This window comes from Melopsittacus undulatus, chromosome 1, assembly GCF_012275295.1.
Source record: "Melopsittacus undulatus isolate bMelUnd1 chromosome 1, bMelUnd1.mat.Z, whole genome shotgun sequence".
In the NCBI taxonomy this organism is placed as follows: Eukaryota; Metazoa; Chordata; class Aves; order Psittaciformes; family Psittaculidae; genus Melopsittacus; species Melopsittacus undulatus.
The window spans coordinates 66023479-66050718 of record NC_047527.1 but is presented as its reverse complement, the minus strand read 5'-3'; the positions used below and the strand labels follow the sequence as shown (position 1 = coordinate 66050718).

General features: G+C 39.9%; 2 protein-coding genes across 14 annotated transcripts in view; one reads left to right on the top strand and one right to left on the bottom strand.

The window, feature by feature from the left end:
- LOC101873927 (poly(rC)-binding protein 3-like) overlaps window positions 1-18885 on the top strand; it is a 494741-nt gene extending 475856 nt beyond the window's left edge. For 12 of the 13 annotated variants that reach the window (XM_034074629.1, XM_034059923.1, XM_034060208.1 and 9 more), the window contains 2 exons: window positions 776-945; window positions 2209-2667. In XM_034074629.1, the coding sequence (XP_033930520.1) occupies window positions 776-945; window positions 2209-2305 (267 nt within the window). In that variant the 3' untranslated portion in view covers window positions 2306-2667. Of the gene's footprint in view, window positions 1-775; window positions 946-2208; window positions 2668-17973 lie in introns of those variants that run through there. The other variant, XM_034060088.1, reaches the window with a different exon arrangement.
- ZNF830 (zinc finger protein 830) lies at window positions 14971-26630 on the bottom strand. Its single transcript, XM_005153400.3, has 10 exons — window positions 26502-26630; window positions 26295-26394; window positions 25148-25268; window positions 24637-24670; window positions 23094-23308; window positions 22644-22734; window positions 21909-21972; window positions 18894-18974; window positions 17468-17544; window positions 14971-15624 (listed from the first exon to the last, which is right to left on the bottom strand). Exons 1-10 carry the CDS (start codon window positions 26621-26623, stop codon window positions 15441-15443), a joined length of 1089 nt encoding a protein of 362 aa, XP_005153457.1. The 5' UTR covers window positions 26624-26630; the 3' UTR covers window positions 14971-15440.
- Window positions 26631-27240: the final 610 nt, after the last annotated feature.

The window sequence follows — 27240 nt, the reverse complement described above, 5'->3', positions numbered from 1 at the left end:
CACCTTGCCACAGCTATCAGTCACACTCCCTTATCCAACCTGAAGTTATGTGTGCTGCTATACACTTCTGTGAGGTCATGCACACAGCTTCCAAAAACCTTTGACTGCCAAAAGCATCTAAAACACTGCTACTTGAAGATAACACCAAAGGCATTTTACCAAAATAATTGAGGGATCTAGGGACACACACACAGAGCTCAGGCTCAGTTTTATTCACAAAATAGGTGTTTTGGTAAGTTTCTCTGAAGGAACACAGAAAAAATTCAGTCTCTTCCTGTGGCTGCTTCTGCCCACAGTTACAGAGCTGTAAATCCCAATGATAATAGAGTAGTACCTGGCCAAGAGAGGACCATGTGTGCCCAGGGATGTCTGTCCAGGACTAGCAGCATGTTGGGATGGTGCAGAGCTGCATGGTGGCAGCTTTGGATGCTCAGCCTGACTTCCAGCTGCAGCTCTTGGCTTGCTGCTGCCACTGGCAAGTCAGGGTGGGTTGTATTTTCTATTTGTCAGCACCATGGCATGCTGTCATTGTCTGCCTTGGAACATCATAGCAAAATAGCCCAGTATTGAGTTGATAACCACAAAACTTGATGTAAGGACATATGACCATAGAACCAATAGCCTGTGTTAGTTATTCCTTCCAGACAGCACAGCAAAAATCTTCTGGTTTGATACTGAGCTTTTCATAACCATGTTGTTAGCAATACTACAAATTGCAGTTTAGTGGGTTTTGCTTGTGTCTGTGGCACTAATCTCAGTCTTTGTCCCGCTCCAGTTAATAGGCTGCATTATTGGCAGACAAGGCAGTAAGATAAATGAAATCAGGCAGATGTCAGGAGCGCAGATCAAGATTGCTAATGCCACAGAAGGCTCCGCAGAACGACAAGTTACAATCACAGGATCCCCTGCAAACATCAGCTTAGCACAGTACCTCATTAATGCAAGGTAAGTTTGCTTTGTAAGTGATAATGCTTCTGCGAGATTGCTCTGTCTGCTCTCCAGCAAATGTCTGTCCTGGATAGATCTAGAAAGTTGCTTTGCAGTGTCCACTTTGCATAGTATTACTCAATTCCTAATGGTTTGTAAAGCCTGTATCATTAGAAACTGTGTTTGCTGTTGGTTTATTTGGAAAGGAGCTTAATCTGGTGCAATTCTGAGTACATACTGAATGACAACAGCTGAAAAAACTGAATATTCATATTAGCATCCACCTAAAATACAGGTGGATAAATGAAATGCAATTACAATCACAGATTCTTTAGAAGAAAATACTTCTCACAGATCTATTTTACTGTCCTAAATGGCAAATATAGTGAAACAGATTGCAACACAGATTTAATTTTCTTGCTGGAAATTGCCACTCAGCGTTGATATCGCACTGACATTTGGTTGCTAAAGAGGAATGGAATTTATTTTTTCAGAGACAGCATCACAAATTTGTAAAAAGAATTCCCTAATGAGATGGGGTGAGACTCTGCTGCTTCACTTCTCGATGCCAGAATGAATGAAAGAGCTGGCTGTTTAGTTAGCTAAGCCATTGAGATGGCTTAAGTCTCTATCAGTTCGATATGATTATTTAGAAAACTATTGAAATTGATACCACCTTTATTTGCAATTATTATGAGAACGTGCAACGGATAATGTATATATGTGCTGTCTCACAGAGGTACTTGTAAATGTTAGACTGAGGCAACATGTTGTGGAGAGGAGAGTACCTGGTTTTTATTGCCTTTTTTTTTTCCATTTTTTACCCCCAAAATACTGTGATATGATTCAAGCCTTATGTTTGACTATGTTTGCTCTTAAGGTAGTAGAAAGTATGTGATTTATATGGGGGGCTGTAGTCATAACAGGTCTACAGCCTCCTATGGTCCAGCCTCCTCTCCAGCCTACTTCTGTGGTGCACAACTGCGAGCCACTGTAAATGTCTTAATGGCGGAAAAGGATGTTTATGCAGTTCTGTGTTAAAGCAAACAAAAATACTACTTTCTATAATTAAGTTTGAAAGTAGTTTCCTAGGAAAAGCTATATAGAGGGTGGCATTGTGAAGCCTAAGATAAGCCATTTCCAGAATCCTAAAACAACCTACAGCTCTTTTGATTTATATTCTTTGTAGCAAATATAAGTCACTTCCATAAGCCCTGTAATCAAATAAAAATGTGTTCCCTCCTTTAACCCTTAAGGATATGTTCTTCTCTTGGTGTTCAGGGATTCCCCACACATCGAGACGAGAATAGACCCCTTCATTTTTAGTTGCACAAACACCATATGGCATGCATCTGGACCTCAGAAGATAACAATTTAAGATCTTCAAGACAGCTAAAGCATGCAAATAATATAATGCACTTATTAATGGAGTTGCATTGAGCTGCTCACCAGAGACAGAAACTCTAGTGAACAAACCTGTTTGACTCACTTTAGAAAAGCCTGTGAACTCTCACACTTCTGTTTATTACTGTTTAATGATTCTTTCGATGGAATGGGATATATATGAGGTCTTTTAATATACTTTTGCAAAGAAGAAAACTTCTCAGCAGTCATATACCATGGATACTCTATCTATATACCCTGTGAAACCAGAAACAAAATATTTTCTTCCTGTTGAACTTCTAGCTAGAAATCATTTGTTACTATCACCTACAATAAACCATCATATATTATTATGTACCATGTGTTGAAATTGTATTTAGATGAAGTGACTTCATTTGTAAATGAAGACTCTTAAAGTAATGTATAATAAATTAAGCTCTAAGGTACCATAGGACATTAAGGTGGCTTTATTTATTTTTAAGAAGTGACACTGTTCCAGATTTCTCCTTTCACAAGAGAAATTCCTGCCCAGTTGGGTGCTACCACAGCAGCAGTGCTAGGTCACAGTCACATTGGAGCAAGAACCAAGAAACATGCAGGCAAGAGGGAGCTCTGCACTAGCTGGGGTTCAGGTGCTTGGGCAGGTTTCTGAGAGGCAGCACTATGCTACTGCTGCCTGTGTATGCTGGGGGCCAATTTTAGTGTTTGTCAGCCCTAAGCCTGCCACAAGTACTGCCCTCTTTTAAAGATGCTGGCATGACACAGTGTTGGGGAAGAGCTGAGCACAGTACCTAGACTGCCCAAGGTATAGTCTGGTATGTCAAAACATGAGTTATAACAAAGAAAAGCCATATAAGTATTCAGGGTAAGGTGGGTTTTTTTAATCTCCCCTACAAGTTCTATCATTCTCATGGATTTGGTTTCCAGGGCAAGTATTTCTGCATAAATCAATGTCTCACAGCAGCATAGGATATTAACAAGTATCTATACACTGTATTCCTAAAAACATTTTGTGTGTATCTTTAAACTATCCTCCAACCAAAGTTGCCATCTATAGAGTAATTTATCAAATTGTTTCAAGATTTTTATTGCAATTTGGTGTCAAATATGTACATAATATACTCTAAATTATATATATATATATTGATACAATATCAGGACTGAGATTTAAATATTTCTAAAGTATTGTTTTGATTCTGTATTGATTACCTGAGCGCTGACCTCTGTATGAGTAGACTGTGTGCTAGCTTGTTTGCAGTAGAAGTGTCTTTTTTTTCCTGTAAAATCTTCTGTCTCTTAACTGCTCTCCACTGTAGTAACTGGATTTTCATTATCCAATTCCATCTTCTAGCTTTTATTAAGAAGGTTTCCTGTGTAATATTTGACTTTGGACTATAAACGAATTGTAGCCAGCAGCACTTGCTCCTTGTTGAAGAGCAGTTTCCTGAAGATGTTTATTTACTACCATGTTGATGAGGTTCATCCACAGAGCTAACAGGACCGTCAAAGCCACACTCAAGCTTTATACCTTTCACCAGGTTTGGGTAATGCAGGATGTGCATATATTCATAAAGTACAGGGCTTCAAAGGGACAGGGTAAAATTGGCACCATGAAATATTGTATGAAGGCCACCTCATCCACCTTCACATTCCGTTTTGTTGTATCTATAATTGGTTTGAGGAACTGCCCCTATCACAGGACAGCTGACAGCTGACCTGACGTACTTTCACTTTATGCGTTACCAGCAGTAACAAACGCGAAGCTGGGCACATTACTTTAATCTTACTTGTGCAAGTACACCAGAGACAGAGAGTTTGAGTGGCTGCTACCAACACCAGCATTTATCCTGTGGGATCTATTCTCCCTGCTGGTGCAGGAAACAGCTCAGGCTCAAATACGCCCTGTATAAGTAAGGACTTTTTGTTAAATGCAAGGCACGCAAATTTGGAGTCACTGAAGCACTGAGTCCTGCATTATCTTTCTATACACCTCCCTCCCAGAATAATAGCAAGTTAGAAGTATAAAAACATCCAACTGTATAAACTGAGCTTTTCAAAATGTACTGAAGTGTCACTATGTAACTCAAGTCCTATACCCTAAGTTAAGGGACATACACTGGGGTTGGATTCACTGATTCAGTGTTCTTGATGTAAATCCAACTGTGCGAGTAGATTGCAAGTAGCCTGGCTAACAGCCCAAGGATGCTCTTCTCTCTGCAGAGAACAACTCTGCTGTGAGGGTTAGAAAAATTCTGAACTGCTCACCTACAGGGACAGATAAACACACCCGGTAGGAAAGCCCAAAGCTTTACCTCTCACGAACGGGTCTGCATTTCACACCCTTGCCCTTATCCCTTCCCAGTCCCTCAGACATGTGCACCTTCCAGCATCCCAGAAAAGGCTGCCAAGGAGACGGCACCCAAAGAATTCTCTTGTGGGGAAGAGAGGAATTAGTGCTTACACATTTCTCTCTCTCCTCCATGTGCCTCTCCCCAGCTCAGACCTGCTTCAGGTATCCTGTAGACTTAGCAGCAGTGCTTTGGGAAGCTCTAGTCCAGCATCCCCCTCCCCTATATACTGCTGGTTGATCAATTGCATCTTTGCCCTTTCAGAAAGAGCACCTCTTATGGTCATTGCCTTACTCAGGCAATGAGTAAATAGACTAGGGGTTGTTACTCTCCAAATTGCAGTAACACTAAGATACAGAAAAGCAAGGCTTCTCCAAGCCTCACACAGGGTGACTATACTCACTTCCCAACCAGCAGTCTGGCTACAGGGGCTCTCAAAGCCTGCACCCCCAGCCCACAGTACCAACTGGGACTAGCACAAAACCCTGTGCTGGGGAGCTTCCCTGGGCTGGAATTTGATACAGAAGCAGGTTCTGCACCCAGGTCCCCTGCACAGTCAGCCAACAGCTCCCTGGCATTCCGCTCTGGGAGGGAGAAGCTGCTGCAGCCTCAGCTTTCCTCAGGAGAAAGCCCAGGAAACTGACAAGTTAGTAACTACTGAAAATATACCCCAGACTTGGGATAGTCCTAGTTATGTGCTAGGCTGCCATACCTCCCAGCAAGTCACATGCAAAATGCATCCTGAAATCAGTGTTTAGGTTGTTTGTCGACCCAAAAGCTAGTGCACAAGCTTCAACAAACAGCAGAGGGAGGGTTTATCTACGTAGACATGCTGTCGTATCAAAAAAACAACGCGTCCTTGGAATTGCTGTATTTAATATCTAAAAATGTACAGAAAAGCCCAAGTATGTGAGCCAAACTGATCTCACTTGCCAGTGGGTGATGTTGGACTAAAATGAAGGTGGTTTGATACCTACATCTTCCAAAGAGCCCATCCCTGCCTTGGGCTCAGAGGTCGGGTCAATATGAACTTGCTTGTGCTCGTGGGGTCTGTCTGATGATGTGTATGTTGTACCCATGTAGTAGTACCTTGTCTTGTCAGCTGGTAAGCTCTTCTATGTTCACTGTAACCGCTGCCACAAGCTCAGAAAGGATTCCACTGCTGTGGAAGCCGGGGTGTTTTCCAGTCTTCCTTGTTACTAATTTCCTTCTGATTAGATTGCATCAATATTTTGTTGTGATCTAAAGAAAAAACAGCCTGGGGAATGTACAGACCCAAGTGAACACACTGGCTAATCTGGTTTGCTTTATATGAAAAATGCACATTGATCTTTGATTCTCTGAAAAGCAACCAAAACCTCATGCCTCAGATGGAAGCAGCAAATCATTGCTCAGTCTCCTCTCATCCTAACAAAATGACAAAGGGTTCTATTTACGTCCCAAAATTGACAAATTGGACAAATTTCCAAAACCCCCCGCATCCCCCTGTCAAAAACAGTAATTGCTAAAAGCAAAATTCACCCTATCAGTGCTGGGGAGTAAACTCCATAGTTATTTTAAGTTTTCTTTTAAGTTTCATTTTTTTCCATCTTTTTGCCATTTCCCGCATTCCTTAGATTTCTTTTCTCATCTGTAAAACGAACTAGCAACCCCTCCTCCCTTTTTGTTTATTGAAAGAACTTTATAGTCTCAGTAATGTTTTTCACCACCGAATCATGAAAACCCTTTTGTTATTTCTTCTTTAACACATAACATGTTCCTCCTTTGACCCTCATTTTCCCTTTTTTTCTCTCTCTCCCTCCTCTCCCTCCCACTCGTCTGTCTCCCCTCGCCCACCGATCTAATCCTGCCCTTACGTGGTTGCTGTCCCTCCACCCCTTCCTCCTCCTCCTCCTCCTCCCGGGCCCCCCACCCTGGCTGAACCCTCCCAACCTGTTTGTTCCTCTTCCTCTCTTCGTTTGCAGCTTAGAGATGGCTAAAGTCAGCACCCAGACCGCTTCCGTCACGACCCCTGTTGACCTCAACATGAACCTCTCTCAGTCTGCCACCCCTACCTCCACCCCCACCTCCATGGCCGTGCTGGCGGCCACCTCCGCCGTTACCGTCAGTACCCCCCCTCCCCTACCAACTCTGCCAACCACCCACTATGCCGTTCCTGTCTCCAGTCTGCTTGGCATGAAAACTGTCCCACTCCTGGCACTAAATGCCGCGGCCGCCACGGGGGCCACGGGGAATTTGTCCGCTTACACTGCCAAAATTCCTTCGACGAGCGGGGTTAAGAAATCTGACCGCCAGAAGTTTGCTCCATATTGAAGGGATGAGACACAAATGCAAGCTTTGCCAGCTCTGCCAAGAGTCTGTGGTAGAGCCTAGTTGTCAAGGAAACAATACGGCATCTTTTTAGTTTCTGTTAAATTGCTAGTGTTAACTGTTGCCGGCTCAAGTCGTCTTCCACTCTCCATAACGACTTAACACCCGGGCACCACCTAACAACTAGTTCCAACAGCAGGCAGGCACTAGCCTCTGGCCTCTCCCCAACAGCCTGGGTCCGTCCCTCTGACACTCCAGCAAAGAGAAATCTGGGAAGAAAGGAAACACACGAATGAGGCCAAATTGTGGCAGCCAGGTCCTGCTCTGGCAAACTGCCTGGCACATCAAAATGTGCACACCCATTTGAAGTGATCCCTCCAACTGCAAACCAATTTCCTATAGCAAATTGGCATCTGGATGAATCTTCTATGGCTAGGGATTCCTAAAACTCTGGCAGTTCTGATGACTGCCAGCACCCCAAAATCCCACTTGAAGTGCTGGCCCTCTCAGTTATCCTGCTGCTTTCCACAGGCCTGAAGACTCCCCTGCCCCTACAACCCCCTGCAAGCAGGAGGCTGGGTCTAGAAAGTACCGAACATCAGGGACTTCTTTTTGGTCTGAGGAAAACTGCTGAATTAAAATGATTGTAAGACAAGAGGAGGAACACAGCAGGCACCTGCACCATTGCACTTCATTCTTTTGAAGTGTGTAACCATTTTTCTCTGGCTTGCAAAAATGCAAATTTAAGAACTCCTTTAGGGAGGAAAAGCAGGCTCCTCCTTTTGCACTTTTTTACTTGTGTATATATACACCAACAAAGTACTTATTTCTCTAAGTACTTACTAGTAGGTACACAAATCAGACATGCATGATCGCCATCCTGATACCCCCTCCTGCATATATTTTGCCCAGCCAAAATGACTATTGTGCTTTTTAGGTTTCCGTACAAAATACATCACTGTTTAACTTGCCACTAATCATGCAATTGGGTTGTACTGTAACTACAAATTAAATCTAGTGTTTATCAAAGGACATTCAAAGGCTGCTGCCTGTGCAGGTACCATCCCTTTAATGAGAATTAATAATTAGTTCAGATTAACTAAAACCAGAAGAGAAGCAGGTGATGCAATGGCTGGTTGCTAGCTGTTGGAACTAGTTTTTAACTGCATTTTCTGTTTGTCCATCCACCTTCTTTTTAATTTCTGTTGCATAACTCAGTAATGCAATATTGTTTTCCTCACCACTTCCAAAACCAGAATCCCATTAGCCCGCTATGTTCATCCACTTTGCACTCCTTGGACACAAAGCTTTAACAATTGAACTGTATTCAGTGCATTTTAATATAAACTAAAAACACAATGCAAATGCAATACTTTTTAAAACATGGTATTTCAAAGTGTGTGATGATTATTGTATAGGGCTAAGTACTATCTCAGTATTTTGTGTCTGTATTCTGTGGGCTTTTCTTCACCATAGTACCTTTGCACTAAGTTTTGTCACTGTAACCGTTTGTAGAACTGCCATTGTTACAGTTTGCACTTATCCAAATGGGGGTTTTGGTTGGTTTTGTTAGTTTGATTTTTCTTTTCTTTTGGGCTTTTTTTGGTTTGGTTTGTATATACTGAAGGAACAACTGGAAATAATGTCAAGGTACCTCAGTTACTTAAAAGCTCTAAAAAACTGCTGTAAAATTGTTCTGGACTACTGTAACTGTTTAAATAACTGACGTTTAAAGAACTCAAACCACCAAGCTCTGTGTGAGAGAACTTGCCTGCACTTGAAATGCTGTTCTATGCTGGTTGTACTCAAGTGGTATTTTTTTAATAGTGAGAAGATTTTTTTTTTCTGCCTTTTTTTTTTTTCTTTTTCTTTTCCTCATTTTTGTTCCTACATTTTAGGCTGTCTTCAGAAGTTACTGGCCTGGGGGCTCTGTAATGTATCTCATCATGCCCTAGTGCATTAGCCACCAGACAGGACTTTCCCAAAGCCCCATGAGACAATGCTTTCTATGGACTAATCTACAGAGGAGTTTCTGCCATTTCTAACTTTCTTATTATTCTGAGACATCACAAGAAAACACCTTAAGCAACTGTGCTTCCTAACTCTTGTGTTGCTTTCATGACTGTTCCAGTTTTAACACTGTTGTGGCTCATAACATAAAGCAAAGAAGAGTTATTTTTGGTGGTTACTTTTCATTGATGTTCATGCTTTGGCTAATCTGTATAAAAGCATGGGCCATTAGTGTTCTAAACCACTGTATTCTTCAGCTAGAGACTCGATAGTAAATTAAATGAGACGTTTTTATAAATAAATCTTTTTCCTGATTTAAAAAAAAAGAAAGAAAAAAGAGACGTGGTAGCTTTGTGCATACAACTGTTGTGTTGTTTAAACTTTGTTCTTTGTAACTAAGTTGCTAATTTGTCATTTGAGAAACACTATTTTATGGATTGTCAATCTAAGAACATAGACAAATTGCTTGTTTTCATTAATGATTAAAGGTTTCATATCATCATGCTTAAGGTCCCAGTGCTCATTGGGAAAGATGTATCTGTGCAATACTGGCAATGTTAGAAAGAACATTAGCCCATTGTCAGGGATCAGGATCTTTTCAGGACTAGATGGAGCCAGATCGTGTAATTAGTAAAGTAGTGTTTCTGCAAAACCTTATTGGGTTTTTAACAGTGTTGCTCTTGGAAAACTTATGACACTGCATAGAAAAGACAGAATTTGGTTTCTTGCTACTAGAAGCCACTGGTTTTGCTGTCTCATGTTTCCTTTCCCATATTGATTTATAGATCAGATACTGGGAAGGAAAAACAAACCCAAAGGAACAAGCTTGAGTACCCAGGACATCATTACTAAGACCCTTCATGTTCTCCCATTCCCAGCAGCACTGTGCCGTGACTGTGCAGGCTTCTAGACAGCTCCTTTGACCCCGCAGGACCTAGCCCAGCAGCTGGGAGGAACATGACAATTTGCATTACAAAGGGAGAACGCAGAGCTGGCACAGGGAAGTGCCTCATCCTGGCCCTGACACCCTGCTTGATCCATGCAGCGCCTCCTCTGGCTCTGCTGCAGCACTGCAGTTGCAGCGTATTGAGCACAGCCTCTCTGTCTCTTCAACCCCAAGAGACAGGGGCTGGCCCTGGGCTGCATACAGCACTTCTGGCTGCACTCTGGCCACATCTCCTTTTAGGGCAATACTTTCGCATTACTTTAGGGCAATACTTTCACATTACTGCTTTATCCTCATGAGAAAGCAAAGGTTTTGGCAGTGCAAACAAGTAGCATCCTTGATGTGAGCCTAATTCTACAATCTCTGTTCCTACTCTACTATGGTCTGTATTAATCTCTAGGTATTTAGCTTGGGGTCCTGGTTCCCCTCTGTCCCAGCTGAGTACCTGTGGGGTGTATCATATTTTCCATGGACTCTAGTATACTGAGAGCTCCTGTGTATCAGGGTCTAGAGTCTGAGCCTGAAACTGCAATATACTAAGATGTGCATACAGACTTGGAAACCTGTAGACATCAACAAGTTTTTCAGTACAGATGCAACCACAGAGCAACTCTTGACAATGAAGGCTGCCAGGGAAGATTACAGAATGCCTCATTGATCCCAGCATTCAGGAAGCCTTACCCAGTGTTGAATTAGCCATTCTAACCCTTAGGTTGGAAGAACTATAGGCTGTGTACTGACCTTGTTAAAATTCTGTGTTGCTATTACTTAAGATATATTTAATTACTTAAAACATATTTAACTGCTTCCTCTTGAAAGGAGAGCTGAAGCTGCTTTCACAGCAGAGACCTCCATACTCTTCCATTTCCTCAGCAGCAAAAGCTATTTCTCTGGGTAGCCTGGCTAGTGTAAATGAACAAAAAAAAAGAACATTGCAGCTCAACACTAAGTAGGTCAAGGCTCTGCTCTCCAGTAAAGCTGCTAGGCAAAGGGCAGCAGCAGCTCTGTTGTGTATAGCATCTTTCACATAAGTAATTCCCATGTGCGTTGCAGAATTGGCTAGAAAATACTGAGATTTAAACAAACAAGCGCAGGAGCATGTTTGTGTGTGGAATGACAAGAGGTAAAATACAGACACATGGACAAGGGAAGGAAAAAGTCTTTTGAGAGGGCTTTTGCAAAAAACAGAGGCAGAAATATGATTAAATCTAGGCTAGTTGAGGATTCATTTTAATTATTTTAGTTGGAAAATACTTCTCAATAGCAAGAAAAAGTTCCTGGATAGCTTTAATATACAAAGGAGGGAAACAAAACCCAGGAAGGTGGATCTGAAGGGGGGGGGGGGGTAGAAAATAATGTTATCCAGTGTAGAAAACTGAACTACTTATGCCCAAAGGGAGATAAGAGGAAGCATGGACCCAATATGAAAAGGTCACTGCCCACACAACTGTGGGTTTCCAAATGAAAGCACAAATTCTGCAGCCTTTCATGTCATCAGAGTTATGGCAAACATCTCAAATGAGTTCAGGCAGCTCTGCTGTGATTATCGAGTGAAAAAATAGAAAGCAGGAATGCTGGCTGGAATAGTCAACCACAGCAAAGCCAAGCAGTCACATAACCTTGTCCATTGCTAATACACAGAATGCTTTCTCTTCTCAGACACAGCCAGAAGGCATCTATGGGCCCCAAGGTGCATATCTGTGTCAGTCAAGGCTCCTAGAAAGCTAACAGCATAAATCTCACTGGTGCCATGAATGCAGGCACCTGGTAAGTGCCTCAGCCACACTGGGCTGCATGGGCAAGATGCTTCTGTGAGGTTTCACAAGACAGTCTGAAAGCATATGCTGAACTTTCCCTGTGCAAACTAGCCAGAAATAGAAGTGTCCCTGTTGTTTTCATTTTTAAATACCCAACAGCATTAAAATAAGAGTGCTTCTCTGGGAGGGGGGAAATCCAAATCCAATTTCCTCCATAGCCTCAATCTCAGCTGAGTGTATTTCAGCACTATTTATGTATTTGGAACAGGACCTTCCCTTTCTCGGGCAAGTGCCATCATTATTCACCAAGTGAGTCACATATGCTCACTAATTCAGTCATTTTACAGTGGCACAGCTGCAGGAAAGACTGAAATTATTAGGCTGCTCAACCAGATCATGGGAACTGTTATGTTCAAAGGACAGCATAGAGAGGAGGGATTTGAACAGAGATCTCTTATATCCTCTGCAACTGTTGTAACTACCAATGACCCAAACCATTAGTCCCTCTGCTGTATTTTCAGAAGACAGACCTGGTTTATAGATGTCTAAACAAGGGAATAGCTCACATTTCTTTTCCCACTTAACAGCCCAGGATAGTTCTAAGTGAAATAATGAACAGAAGATCAAATTAAGGCAGATACTGAAAAAATGCTTCACACCAGATCTCTTGGCTTAAGCACCACTTTCTAAGGATACAAGCACACACTGCCTTTCTTACCACTGAAGCATACTTAACTCCTTGGCTCCAGGAAGGAGCACAGTAATGTTAATTAAATCAGTTTCCACATCAGTGCATGTGTCTTGTCGCTCCACAGACTGGCACATGTCACAAGACAGTAACCGAAAGGAAAGAGAAATGTCAAATTCATCTGATGGTACCTAATGAAAGGGAATTTCTGAAACATTTTATACTTGCGTTACAGTTTCTAATGACAGCTGCAACATGATTCCTGTCGGCTGAATGTCTGAGTGCCTAGTCCAAGCTTTCTTGATTGTAAGAAAAAAGTATCATTAAGTGCTGAAAATATCTGAGTAATACAACTTTTCTCATTAGAGCTATTTCTAGCTCAGTGGTTTCTAGATGAAAAAGATATTTAAATGCAGAGAAATTAATTACAGTGGCATGTAATAAGCAAAGTGTCTCTCCTCTAATTGAATTGATTGGCAGGGGGTCTGACCCAAGCCAATGTTAATGTTCTTTTTAACCAGTATTTGTAATTCTGAAACAAGTTTAAATTGCATGCTTTATGCAGGAATGACGATCAGTTAACCAGTGAGAACATTGTTTTGTTTGTTGTTATTTTGGTTTGGTTGGTTTAGGCTTTTGGGCTTCTCTGTACCAGATACAGCCCTTTTCTACATCATGACAGCAGAAGCTTATTTCTTCCACGGCAGGAGAGTTAGCACACAGTTTACCATTTGTTATTGACTGCACTTGCCACAGAGCAGCTAACTATGAACAACTGGCAGCTGCAGCTGTAGTTCGCTGCTCCCTGTACACTGGAATGATATCAAACATACACATTTTGGCCCTAGAAGTCACCAGTTTAAAAACCACTGAGCTGTGGAATCACAACTATTTTCTGGTGGCATGAAATTCCACAGCTCTTAAATTTGTGCAATACTGTTATATCAATAAATAAGTCTTCACCCTTAATTCTGATTCTTTATTTATCTGGAAGTCAGAAAATTAAAGTATTATTCTCAATTCCAATTACAACCTCATTTTGTAACAGTGGCTGTAGACAAGAGTTAGTTATTAGCACTATTTTCATCTTTACTGTTTAGAACAGTATTCAAGAAAGTTAAGAAGGTAGAAATTACAGAAGTACATACTTTTTAAAAGTAACTACTTGCTCTGGTTAATCATCCAGCTGAACAGCTCATCAGAAGGTCATAAAATTGTTTTCCAAAACTGACTGCAGACTTAAAATATAAATTAATGATGCCTCTTTTTCTGTAAGAAACAAGAGAGAATTTACCTTGCTAAATCAGCTTGACTACTGAGTAATGCTGGGATTGATTCCCTCTTCTTCCTTACAACCACGCTATTTTCATTGCTAAAAAGCAGGATGATTTCCTGCCTTCTTGACACAACAGCCCATGTACAATCAATGCTTATGTGGGACACAGTTAGCAAAGTCACTCCATCTCCTTCACAAAGCTCTCTGAAAGCTTTGTTTCAAGTGCTGAAGAAATGTACAGTTGTATGCAATAAGCTGTATAAAACTTTTGCACTACACTATTTGTGGAGCTATGAGATTCCTTCAAGGAAAAAAGCACGCACCCCTAAAAAAGCAACTACCAAGAGCAACCAACGGTGTCAGTTACCTCCTCAACAGACACCCATTGGCTTGTCCATTGTCTTTACTCTTTCAACAGAAGTTATGTAAGGATAACAAATAGAGTGATGAGTGATCTGGTATTTACTCCTGCTGTCTATTCCTAATTATTAAAACAATGGAATGTACCGGTTTGAATTTGAATGCACAAGCTCCCTGCACTATAACTAAACTAACTGCCTTCAGCTTCTTGCCACTAGAGATCTCTACAGAGATACTGAACTAAACTAGCTGACCTGTTTTAATACTCAGTTCCTTTCCTATTTATCTGCTTGGTTAATAAACATCTTTGAGACAAGTATCTAGAATGCTCTCAGAAGGAGAAAGCTTGTTTTCTCCCTTTAAAACCTTACTTGTTATAACACTACAATCTTAAAAAGAAAATGTTAAGCTGCATCTTCACTCCTTTACTTTTTGATAAAAATCAAACCATGTTTCTCCTATTTTTTCAAAATTTCAGCAAAGTTGAAATATTTCAAGATTTGCAAAAGTAAAAAAATCATTAAAAAAAAAGACACTTACCGAAGCTCAAGGTAGTTACTTTCCATCTCCCAGTCTTGTCAAGTTTTTTGGTTCTTGATTTTACATCATCTGTGTTTATCAGAACAGAAATAATTTTTAGATTCTCTCCTTGCCTAAGACAACATCTTAATAAAATTTCCAGTATTTACAGCAACATAAATTTTACCTCATTAGTTTCCAGTGCAGCACCTTCCCTTCTGGCATTTTGTCGCCCTTTCATTTAGTTATACAAATACATCAGCATGTGTTTTCATTCCTCTGGTTCAAGAAATGTCAGGCATGCTGCACTATGGCTACACTGAACAAGACACTATAAGGAAAAATATACAGCACTGCCTACGGCACATTAGAATATATACTGTGGAGAAGCTGTAGCTCAATGCTTCTGAGCTTGGTCCTTAAACAAACAGAGAAACTGTAACAGATCCTGAAAAATATTTACATGTTTTATTGGGAGCTGGGGCAATGGACAAAAGAGCACTTATAAATTTTATGATAACATAAATGCATAATAATTTCCTTTCCCTAAGCCCCCAACCTGGGAAAACTACAGACACTATTGCAAGTCCTTCTGTACAAAATTACTAGATATACCTAATGCTTCCAAAACCTTACAATTCTTCAGTTACTTATTAATCCCATTAAAATACCTTTGGAAAGAAATCAGTAATTTTAACAGGAAAGGTGCATTCTATGTTGTAAAACATTTGCAATATACAGTTTTTACAGGAAGTAATACGCCACTGGAGATCTACAAAGATGTTTTCATTATAATATACTTGGCTCTTTATCATCTCACAATCCTCTTTACATCACTATTTAACAAAAGCATCTCACTTCTAACAATGGAAGTACCATCACAGATGAAGAGAATATCAACCATGTTGCAGAAATGCTACAACAAAGCCCCTTTCACCCGCCAGTCTTGAGACAGCAAATCCTGCAACTCTTCTTCATCTTCACTACCAATAGCCTCATCCTCTTTCTCTTGAGTTGCTTTTAATCTCATGGCTTCCTTTAATTTCTCCTTTATCAGATCCTGGCGGTTACGCAACAGCTCAACACGGCGATAACATTCACTGTTGAAAAGTAAACCATCTATTAACACTTATGGCCTTTCCATATTCATTACACTTTCTGCAGTGATGGATTTTGCTCCTCTAACTTAGGTAAAAAAAGCTCCACATATTCCCATCAACTGAAAAACAAGCTTTCAATGTGCTACTGCATCGTCTCTGTGTTAAATCAAGTGGAAACAGACCAAAGGAGAGGAGGGGTGTGGTAAATTCTCTAGCAAAGAGATTTAATCCAAATATTTAACAATTGCAATGCCACCACAAATCATTTTTGAAAAAGCAGAGAACCAACATCCACTACCACACAAGGAAAGACACCATTCTTTGCTCCACCTCTGGCTCTCATGTATGGTAGAAAGGGAAGGTATCAATTGGCTGTCAATTCTGGTAACTTACTGGTGGCATCTCTGAAACAGTAAAGCAGCACAAGCATTCAGATTCTTGATCTGCTTATGGTGTTCTGTAACAGAACATTTTAAGTAAACATAATCCACAACTTCCAGTTTTCCGCTTACTTAAAAAATTCTGTCTTGAAATATGTTTTATAACAAGTATTCTAACCACTTTAATAGGGGTTTTTATTAAAAATACCAAGTAGTATCAGCCTGATTTAAATACATCTTTGCCTCTTTTCATTACTATTTGGTAGGAAGAGTCAACAAGATTATTATCTGGATCCTGTTCTCCCTTGCATATCTACAATACAATTACTTACAGGCAGTCACAGCTGAAGGAAAACATAAATGTCACTGAATTTCATTTTGAATTTAATTCAGAATAGCCTGCATTTAAATACATTCAGAAGACAAAGATAAAAGAGTCTCTAAAAATCTATTTGGAACTTTGAGGAAAAATAGTTATGGAAACAAACTTGAAACTCTCGACAGATTTCTGAATTTGGTTCTACATACAGTAACATTCTAAACTACTGGGAATAATGAATGCTCAAAGACAGCCAGGGTTAGCTCAAGCCCTCCCCCATGAACACTGTTAAAAGACATTCCTATACTACTAAAGTTCAGTTTGAACCCAACAGTATTGTTATTATATGCTGATTATCTCTGGCATGTAAATCCATCCAGATGGTTTAAGCACTGCTTTAATTTTTAGTGTCTTCTTTTTGTTGCAAGTTCATTAAAATCAGACTTTATCTTTTTAATCAGTACCACTGCCATAATCACTGTTGATCAACATGACAAACTACATGACAGTAACACTCTGTTCCACTAAGCTGTATTTCAGTTACTACGAGTTTAAATTCATGCTTATCTCACACTTACACATACCATTTCAACAAAAAAAAAATGCCAAACCAACAAACACTTCATGTAATGAAGTGCATCATTCAACAAAATCTTTTAAGTAAACTTTCTTTAGAAACATGGGGAGTTGTTCACAGAACAGGATATTTTCAGTACAACAAATGGATGGTTGAAACAAACCTACCAGAATTTTAATTGCAGTGCAATTGTACTCACATAAATTCTACATCAGTCAGAATTCACACAGAAAGACAAATTATGGTATTTGACAGGGGTGAGGGGGAGAGTTTGTTCAAAGAATTTGCCTGCTATTACTTTATTTGCCTACGCCTGCTTGCTGTACTTTCAGTGATTCCAGGGCAGTCTCTCTGTGCAAATCATTACGTAACTTTGCAACAACATTAATTTTTTTATTAGGTATCATTCTGCAATTTGAGGGAATCTTTGTCCTTTGAATATTTAAGTAACTAATGAAAGGCAGCATCACAGAAGATAAAAATTGAAAATGTTTTTATCACTCTAGTCACATTGTGATCCATTGCTGCTGGAGAACAGAAAGTTTGAGGAAAAATTGATCTACTTACATCTGCTCGTCAATTTCTCCAATCTGACGATCTAGTCGTCCCTCCTCATCCTCTTCTGCCACTATTGCTTCTGAAATCTAAACCAGAAAAACACTAAGAAAATTCACCTTCATCCTGAATTCCACTGTTGTTTCTTTTAGATGTCTGTGTCTTCCCCTTCTCCCCTCTACCTCAAGTCAATGTCAATCTCCTACATGTATACCCCCACCTTCACAAAAAGACTCTGGAGGCAACTACAGAAAAAAAAAAATCATCTGGTTTAATTTGAAATGGAAATGTTTTTTCTTAAAACTAGAAGTAGTTTGGCTGCTTTGGGGTTAATCTTTTGAATTTTCCAATATACTAAGATTTGAAACTCACATAAAAAACTGCAAGCATCCAAAATCTGAGGTTGAAACAGGAGTTAAATCCCAATGCTGGGGACTTAATTACACACAATTATTGGAAGTATTGGTTAAATATTCCCACTAGATCCCAAAGTGTTTCTAACCTGTTATTTTTTTCAGCATATACTTTCTCAAATCTGAATGTCTGGGAGATGCTATGCAATCAATGGTCCACGCATAACTGAGAAGATTCCTTCTAAGCTGAAGAATTATCTGAATGGCTAATGCTAGCAAAATGTATCCACCGTTGCTTTTGTATGAACATTCGCTCTGTTTATAGTGCTGACCGCTTTAAAATGAGCAATGATAAGGTTTTTTTTGCACCACTTTTCTTAGCAGTTGACATATAAGCAGTTATTTACAATTAAAATTTAAAAAATCAGCAAATACTCTAGAGGAAGATTGAGAACACCAGATATATCTTTAGTGGCAGTTTTATATGGTACAGAAGGGCAGATAAAAACCTGCTCTGGGAAGACTTTGCATGCAATGCTGAGCAGTAAAAAAATACAAAGGAAAAAAGTACAGAAAATCTGTGGCCAATTTGTGTCTCACACAAAATTTTTTGTCACTTACGCAAGTTTTGGAGTTCCTTTCCAGTACATTAAAATGAACCATAAACCCCAGGTTACCTACACTTCATAGATCCTTTTTCAAAAAGACAAACGGGTGATGTTTTGTTCTCTGTTTTTCAAGGTTAAAATATGAATTATTTTGCATCTGAAACAGAGCCCACAATTATGTCCTGTGTGGATACAGGACACTGATCTGAGTTATATGCTAACTTATCTAAATACAATTTAACAAATGTAACTAGATCCTGATGACTGAATCCTGATCAGAAGTTTTTTCAACTTAATTTCCCATAAGTAGAAAACAGAAGGAATCCTTTGCTCATTTATAAAGTGCATTTAACCATACACTGCATTGCAAGAGCTGATAAATGCAGATGTCAGTCATTCTGCAGAGCTGCATGAAACTGTTGTTTTCCTTATTGTGTATAGTATTTAGAATCAATAAAAATAGATTCCATTACTTACTGTGTTGACCTGTCGCATTGCCTTTTGAAATTCATCCCATTCTTTGTCCATCTGATCCTTTGGAGCATCAACTTTTCGCACCTAAGGAACGTGAAACGGGCTTATTAATTTATGTCTAGTGACTCTTTGGGGCACTGCAAAACACCTGGAATAATAGGACAAATAGTGCCATGTTCTCAGTGAAGACTGGTTGACATACTTCAGTTCAAGTAATATATATGAACAAAAGAGTGCAGTCGCACAATGGTTCTGGAGGAAAAATGTGACTCTGCTCCTGGATTAAAGTAACATCTTTGACTGTAGCATTAAAGAATAGTTGACAAAGAATGGATGGTGTGGAATGTCTGGAGTGACAAAAGTGAAAAAGTCTATTAATCTGATGATCTGTTACTTCACTATTTCAGGCAATAACTTTTAAATTCTTCTGTAAGCTACCTGTTGAGGTGTATCTAGTAGCCATCTCACAAGCCAAAAAAAGCAGTGAATTATTTGGCTTTGGCACAACATAAAATGTAAAATGATTCAGTCACTAGTCTGACTGATGTTAGACAGTCTGGCAGTATTTCAAATCTAGTCTAATTTTGTGGGCTAACAGAAGAAATAGTACAGCTACACACTGATTTTTAGGATATACAAAGCTTTTTCTTTTGTGATAGATAAATTACTAATACAAGATGACTGAAGAGGTAATAGCTGTAAAAATTTGTTTAGGATCTACAACTAAGGTAATCAAAAACAGATTGTGCTTTTAGTACAAACAAATAAAATAACCTGCCCGTGTAACCAAAACTTCCACAATTCAAGACTGGGAAGATGTGGCATAAAACGTATGTTAGATCACAGATAATGCCTGGCTCAGGACTGGGCAGAAATCCTACAGCTAGGAGAACAAAGCATTTTGAACAGAATGATTCATGGCACCACTTCTTTGCATTAGTTTTCTTTTTCTTTTATTCATTCCTCTCTTTTGTTAACACATAGGTCATCATCATGACAAGTTTGGTACATTTTGTTCCTGAATGATTATACAAAATTCAGTAGTATGAATTAAGTTTATAGAATAAATTAGAAGCTTCCAAGCAAACTAGAACTGGGAAGTAATAGTCATCATTTCATTTTTCCATTTTGTGATTATTTCTATCATATGTGTATGTACTGTGTTATTACGCACTGTGGTTGTCTTTTGTAATTCATAATTATTTGTATTTCTTACAATAAATTTAAACACTAAAGATACTATTTTTTCCCTTGAAATATTTATCTTATCCAGAATTTATAGGCTTTATAAATCCCTCATGTGAAAAACCAACATTTTTCATGCCCACAATCTCCCTTCCAAGTGCTCACTGTTAATTATGAAAATAGTTATTTTGTGTACGATTCCAACACAGGATCACTGCAGCCATCTCAATATAAGCAATCTCACAAACATTTTCCTTCCCCTGCATACTAGCTAAACTTAGAAAGGGATGATTAAGAGCAGCACCTGCAAGCAAGTCAAGGATAAGCTTATGTATCCACTTGTAAATTTATCAGCTGAGGTGATAACTGGAACAAAGATCACTAAAGCAGTGTCCTCACAGCTATAAGCAGATTCTCCTTTGCCTGCTATGCATTCCCATCCTGTACAAGCTTCCTAATTCATGGTATTCAAACTGTTTGTAATATCTAACAATCTAATTAGTCATATGGAAAAAAGTGTAGCTTTTTCAGCTACATATTTCAATATTCAAAACTATTCACATATGCCAATGTGTGGGCCTTAGTGGTGCCAAAAGAATCTTGCCAGAGCAAATAAGAGACACCTAAGCTTGTTATTGAGACAGTGGGACTAACTGAACATATTGATTAAACATGAAGAAGCATTATTTAGAATGTCTCCAAATCAGAAATAATGGCTCAGGCTCACAGTCCAATTTAAATGCAGCATCAGACAGTGTGAACAAAAGGGGAATACTGAAGGAAAATAAGAAAGACTGTGAGCCTACAACACTAGTATTTTCATAAAGAAAGCAGGAAAGCCAAATATTTATAAACAAAACACAACAAAAAGTTTGTATTTCAAATACCAGTGTTTATTTTGCTCACTGTTTGGTACTGTGCAAGCTGAAGGAATATATGAATAATTTTGATCAAAATGTTAAGATTTTTAGTAGTGGGGCTTTTCTGAGAAACATACTGAATGCCCACATTTTTTTCCCTAGCATCAAAAAAGCCCATAGTGGTAAAAGACAAGAGGGGTGAAGACAAAAACTCACTGCGATAGTATGTCAGTACAAGAGATTACAGTGTATGTCACACTCCAGCTATTTTCATTCTAAAAGGATGTTTAGTATCAGTCACATAGTAACTCAAAACACTTTTCAATAGGAGCTCTCAAAGGAGATTACAGAACTATTCTTATATCCTCAATTCTGAAGCAGAACTGTAGGTACAAATTAGTTGAAATGCTTTTCCTGGGATGACTCAAAGAAATAAAGGTAACAGATGGATTGTCCAAATCTCAGTCCATCATTTTAACCAACAAATAACATTTCCTTGGTTTTCTTTTAAGAGCCACAAATAAAAAATAGCCATTAAATTGAAAATTATTTAATAAGCTCTTCCTTCCTGCCTCTGTCCCTTTTCATATTTTCTAATTCAGAATGAATCATTGAAACATGTGCCAAGGGAAGTTTAGACTGCACATCAAGAAGCATTACTTTATTAAAAGGGTGGTCAAACAGTGAAACAGGCTTCCTAGAGAGTGGTCAATGCCCCAAGCCTGTCAGTGTTTAAGAGGCATTTGGACAATGCCCTTAATAACATACTTCAACTTTTTGTCAGACCTGAAGTGGTCAAGCCGTTGGACTAGATGATCATTCCAAATGAAAGTCTATCCTACTCTAAATAGTTCTGTCATTTTCTTGTATTCTGGTGCTACTAATTATCAGGAAAAGCACCCTTTACTACTCTGAAAATTACTACAACTGGCAGAAATAAACCCAGCAGCATAAAAAAGAGCAAATCACTTACTTTTGCATCCACTTCTGGATCATCAAAGAAACCTTCTGGCAAAGCTTCAGCAGTGTTTTCTTTCCTGAAATGTTTGATCACTATTATTCCAGTTTCACACTGTACAACCTGCTTTACTGTAGAGTTTAAAATAGTCAAGAATAAAATACATGATCTTTTATATAAGCACCTTGAAATTGAACAAGTTTTTTATATCCTGAGTTTTACCTACAACCATCAAATCTTGTTTCAATTCGGTCTTACCTAACTTGCAAGGAACTGCACAAACAAGTTTAAATCTCATTGTCAAAACAAGAGCTTAAGCTTAAATCATACACTATTCTTGCCATTGTGCTGAGCACCCAAACTTTTTAACAGCAGTCTCTACTTCTGAAAGCCTAAGCCACTGTCTAAAAAAGTGCTCGAGTGAGCACTGAACCATTACTGCAGAACAAAGAAATTATTTTCTTTGAACAGTTGAAAGCAGTGGTTGACATTGAGCTTCCAAGGTACCACATATTAAAATTCCTAAATAAGAGATGTCTAACAGACACTATATGGCATTACTCCATCTCTTATTCTGCCCCTAGGATACCAAATACCTGTCTGAAATGATGCTAGAGGCTGATGTATATACGCACTATTCCGAACACAAGTTAACAATATGACAGATTTCTAAGTGATCACAGTCTGTATTTCCTTGAAGAATAATACTGACAATTCCCAAATCTATCAATATTTGATTTGACTGCTTACCTTTCCACTACCTTCTCCTGTATCTCTGCTTTCTGTATGGATCCTGAATGGGAAAGTATAGGAGCAGCTGTAGTTTTGCTGTCAAAGAAGTCTGTAAGAAAGGACAGAAGCCTATGAACAAGAAGAACAATTTTTCAAGCTTCTTTATAGAATGCTGACTAGACAGGAATTCCAGTTAATACCTTACTGAATAAAGGGAAGAATAGCCAGATATATTTCAGCATGACAGCCTCAAACAATTAGAACATAAAATCAATAAGCATTTTGAGAAAACACCACACAATAACAAACTAGCTAAGAATGTCCTTTCTCTACCTTCCAGTATTACACACTCTAACCAGCCAGTAGCAATAATTAGGAAAAATAAATGAACATCCGTTCATCATCTTTAACATCAGTTAAAACACAGCTTCTCCTTACTGAATCACTTAGTATATCAGTCAGCATTACCTGCAGGCAGAGCATTAGCTATTACTTCTTGAGTTGGAGGTGGAATTTCCGTTTTATGCATAACAGAAGATGTGTTTGATTGATCTTTTTCCTCCTCTTCATCACCATCATCATCGTCATCATAATTTCCTGACAATAAACTAGGACCTGGAGTCTTTGAAAGTTGTTTGCTTGCACTGTCTCGCTCTGTTTCATCAAAAAAATCTGCTGGTAGCCTAGCAAAGAACACACAGCATAACTATTTCAAACTTCACAAAAATCAGTCACAGTCCAGCATCTGAAGCCTATTCAACCTGTAAGCAATACGACCATTAAAATACTGTGCAATACCCTAAACTGCACAGCTACCGATGTAACCACTCCCTAAAGGCAGAACATAATTGTTGTTTTCATGTGAAGTTCCCTAGTTAACCTAGCTCAGGTTAATTCTAAAACAAGTTTCAGTTCCATTTCTGCATTTAAATATTCAGTATCAGAAACACTGACAAAAATATCCCATTACAAAGTGCATTTGGAAGAATGACAGGTTAGGTAATTTTATCTCTGCATTCGAAGTTATCTGTGTCAGTGTACCAGCTGTGAACACATTAAATACAAAATTCACACCTCATACTCATGTCATGTACACCTTCATGAACCTTCATGTGTAACACAACTACTTATTTTGGGTACCTGCTGCTGCTCAGAAGAGCCACACAGGCTCAGCAATAAGAAAACCCAGATTTGCTTAGGATACCTGCAAGCCTTCAAGCCAAACATTTTTCAAGGTTGTATTTTAAAATAACCATACTGATCAGTTTCATAATGAACAAACCTTTCAACTGTTAATTCCACACACACACTCTATTTCTACAAGGTAACAGCACATAATATCTATGCAAGATAATAATTTATCCTGTGCAGAAGTGTATAGGAGACCTGCAGGCCTCGTGTGACATCTACCAACCCCACAAAAGATGTCCAAATACTGCCAGAAAATCTCTAGTGGCAGTAAGATACTTAACCCAATCCCCTGAAATCAAATACAGTACTATATTTGTGAGAGTTCAGCTGCAGGGTTATGCTTCTACATGAGTTTTAAGTGACAAAAACATCTTAATAAAGATGTGATGATGACATTTGTTACTGGTTTCTGTGAATACTACTTAAACGTACCTTTAAATATACATTTGCCTTAATTGCAAAGTACCATCTCTTCTGCAGTATGCTAGCATTAAAGATCAGAGTGCATGCCACAATCTAGTTATTCTAGCTAACTGCATAATACCACCACATATTTATTAATCCTTAGAAGTCTGACAGTGACAGTAAAATAATTCCTGTTATCAGAGACTCTAGAGTTAATACCATGATTTTCTCATCTGCACTGAGGAAGATGCTACCATGTTCAGGAATATACACCCATGTTAGAAAATGCGCAAATGATCTGCTGATTACCTGCACCTTTTAACCTTGGTTAAGAAGGAGAGATGAGGAAGAACAAGGTGAGAATGCAGCAGTTGGTACAGTTACAAAAAACTCACATGCAGTAAGATCTACTTACCCGGATGCAGACGTGTGTGGCTTTTCACCTGCACCTGTGTAACAACCAAGAGTCACTTCTTAGAATCCATGCTTTTAAAACAAATACCCCTCAGACTCCTACTACAGCAGCAAGTTCGCAAAAGCACATTTTCATGTATTTCATATATTTACATGTTTAGTAGGACCAAAGGAAAAAAACAGATCTTTCCTTTGGTATGTATGCTCATGCATGGTTTGAGGTGAACCAGTGGCTTCATCCCACCGAAAAGGAGTAACACGAGTTCTGAGCAAGTGCTTCAACTGTTTAACTTACACTGTTTCTTGTTCTGTTTGAAGCAAGCTCAAAGCGCCATAACCTAATTTATCACAATAACCCAAAAGAAAACTAGGTAATAAACTACCAAAAGTACAGTTTTCTGACAGAGAAAGAGCAAGAAACACTTCTTCCCTTTTGAAACTGACCCAAACCACTCAAGGTGTAAAATGGCTAGATTCTTGCAAGGGGCAGATAAGTACTTTTCTCTCCTTACCTTTTACTCTCTTTGACTCTGTATCTTCTGTGTCAACGGTTTTTCTTTTGACAGGATGAGATGATGTGCTAGGAGCTGAACCAGCTGCCGTCTGCTTTGTGCCTTTTAATTCTGCAACTCTCTGTTACAAATACAAAATTTATGAAGCTTTCCTAGCAGGAACTTCTGGATTACAGCACTTTCAGAACAGTTCATGAGAGTGAGCTAATATCCTTCTAGAACAAAATCACTGAAACAGACATCACAGACACCAAAACAGACCAACGTTTCTGACAGCCTCCTGAAAGATGCAACACAGGGGCAGAGGAATTGCCACTGTAGGCAAGCATAAGGCTGTACAAGTGAGAATGGAAAGCCTAAGATCAGTGACATTTACAGCAGTAAGGAACTGGAGGAGAAAGCCAGAAGGCTGACCTTACCCTACAGTCCTGGAATATTAAGTGGTTTAAAACTAAAACAAAACAGTAATACTAAAGACATGCCACTGTGCCTTGCCATAACGATCTACTAAAAATTCAAGCTATGAACTAGGAACACTTCACTTCTTCTGGTCTTTCCCTCAGTATTTGCAAAACTAAGTGCAATCTCCAGTTTGCACTAAGAAACAGTGGCAGAATTTAATACTATTTTGAAATCAGATTTAAGATTGCATCCAAGTTCCAAACTCCTGAAATTGTTTTACAAGTTCTTTATCTTTACTGCTAAATTATGAAGAAAAAAAAAAAAAAGTCTATTTTCTTAACCACGTATGAGCAGTAACGTGACGACAGGCAACACACAATCCCAGGGAGCTTTCCTTTCCAAGCTGCAGACAAGTGACAGTTAAAAGCTGTCGCTAACATGCTTCATCTTAAGAGTTCGTGCCTTGAAACACACGGGACGACTCTCAAGTGCTGGCCTTCCCATCGGCTCGCAAGTTAGAAAACAAACCAAGACAAAACAATCGGGCATGGTTTCCGCTGCTCTCTCCCGGCTGATACCCGACTGCTATCAGCGTACACCCCAAAAAGCAGCAAACCCCGAGCCTCCGTTACGGCAGTGTAACTTCCCCATCCTTCCCCCTTCTGAACAACGCAAACCGACCCGAAACCCGCCCTCCCAGGCCAACCCGCGGCCCAGCCCGGGCTGGAAGCCAGCAGCCGCTCACCTCACGGTGCTGCTTGCCCAGGACGTGTGTCTGCCACAGCAGCTCGCTCTTCACGGGCGCGTTGCACAGCGTGCAGCTCAGGTGCCCTAGGCTGTTGTACGTGCCGGCAGCCGTTAAGGGAAGCAGGGCGCTGCAGCGCGGACCCCGGCCCCTCCCGCCGGCCTCCCCCTTCCCCCTACCCCCCTCAGCCCCCTCAGCGAAGGATATTTGGCGAAGGGCGACTCGATCCGCTTCTTGCCCGCGTTCTGCCGCTGCTTCTCACGCATCAGGCGCCTCAGCTCCTCCTGCCGCACCTGCTTCCGCCCCGGACCCACCCCGGCCGCCGCCATGTTCTCCCGGCGCCTAGAGTGACGATACGGAACCACCCCCCCCGGCGCGGCGCGACGCACGATCGTGGGCGGGGCTCAAACATAGCCCCGCCCCCCCTGCCTGCTGCTGGGGGCGGGGCTTCTGCTTCTGGTGACCCCCCCGAGGAGGAGGAAGAAGAGGAGGAGGAGGGGTGGAAGCAAGCTTAGCTAGCCGTGGAGCAGGTCAATTCTCCGTGTTGGTCGGGTTTCTGTCGGTAAGCCTTTGGAGAACCACCAGAACTAGGCAGGCACGGTAAGCTAGCTGCTGTCCACGGCTCTGAATAAGTTCTCTAAAACACGTCCCCAAAACCACCCCAAATAAGTAAAAAGGAAATAAAGAGAACCCCCAGTACCATCACACGCACCCAGATCCAGAAACTGTGTGTTGTATAACAGTACAACTGTGAAAAGTGTTCAAAGCAGAAAAAAAAACCAACGCCCAACCAACCAATCAAAACAAAAAGCCCCAAACCAAAAATAAAACTGTTTTTCTTCAAGTTTCGGCTTGTTGCCAATCATGGTAACATTCCAGGCTTGATCCCTTCAGCCATCCAAGGCCTAGCATCACTAGCTGCAGCTCCCTACACCGCAGATGCCAG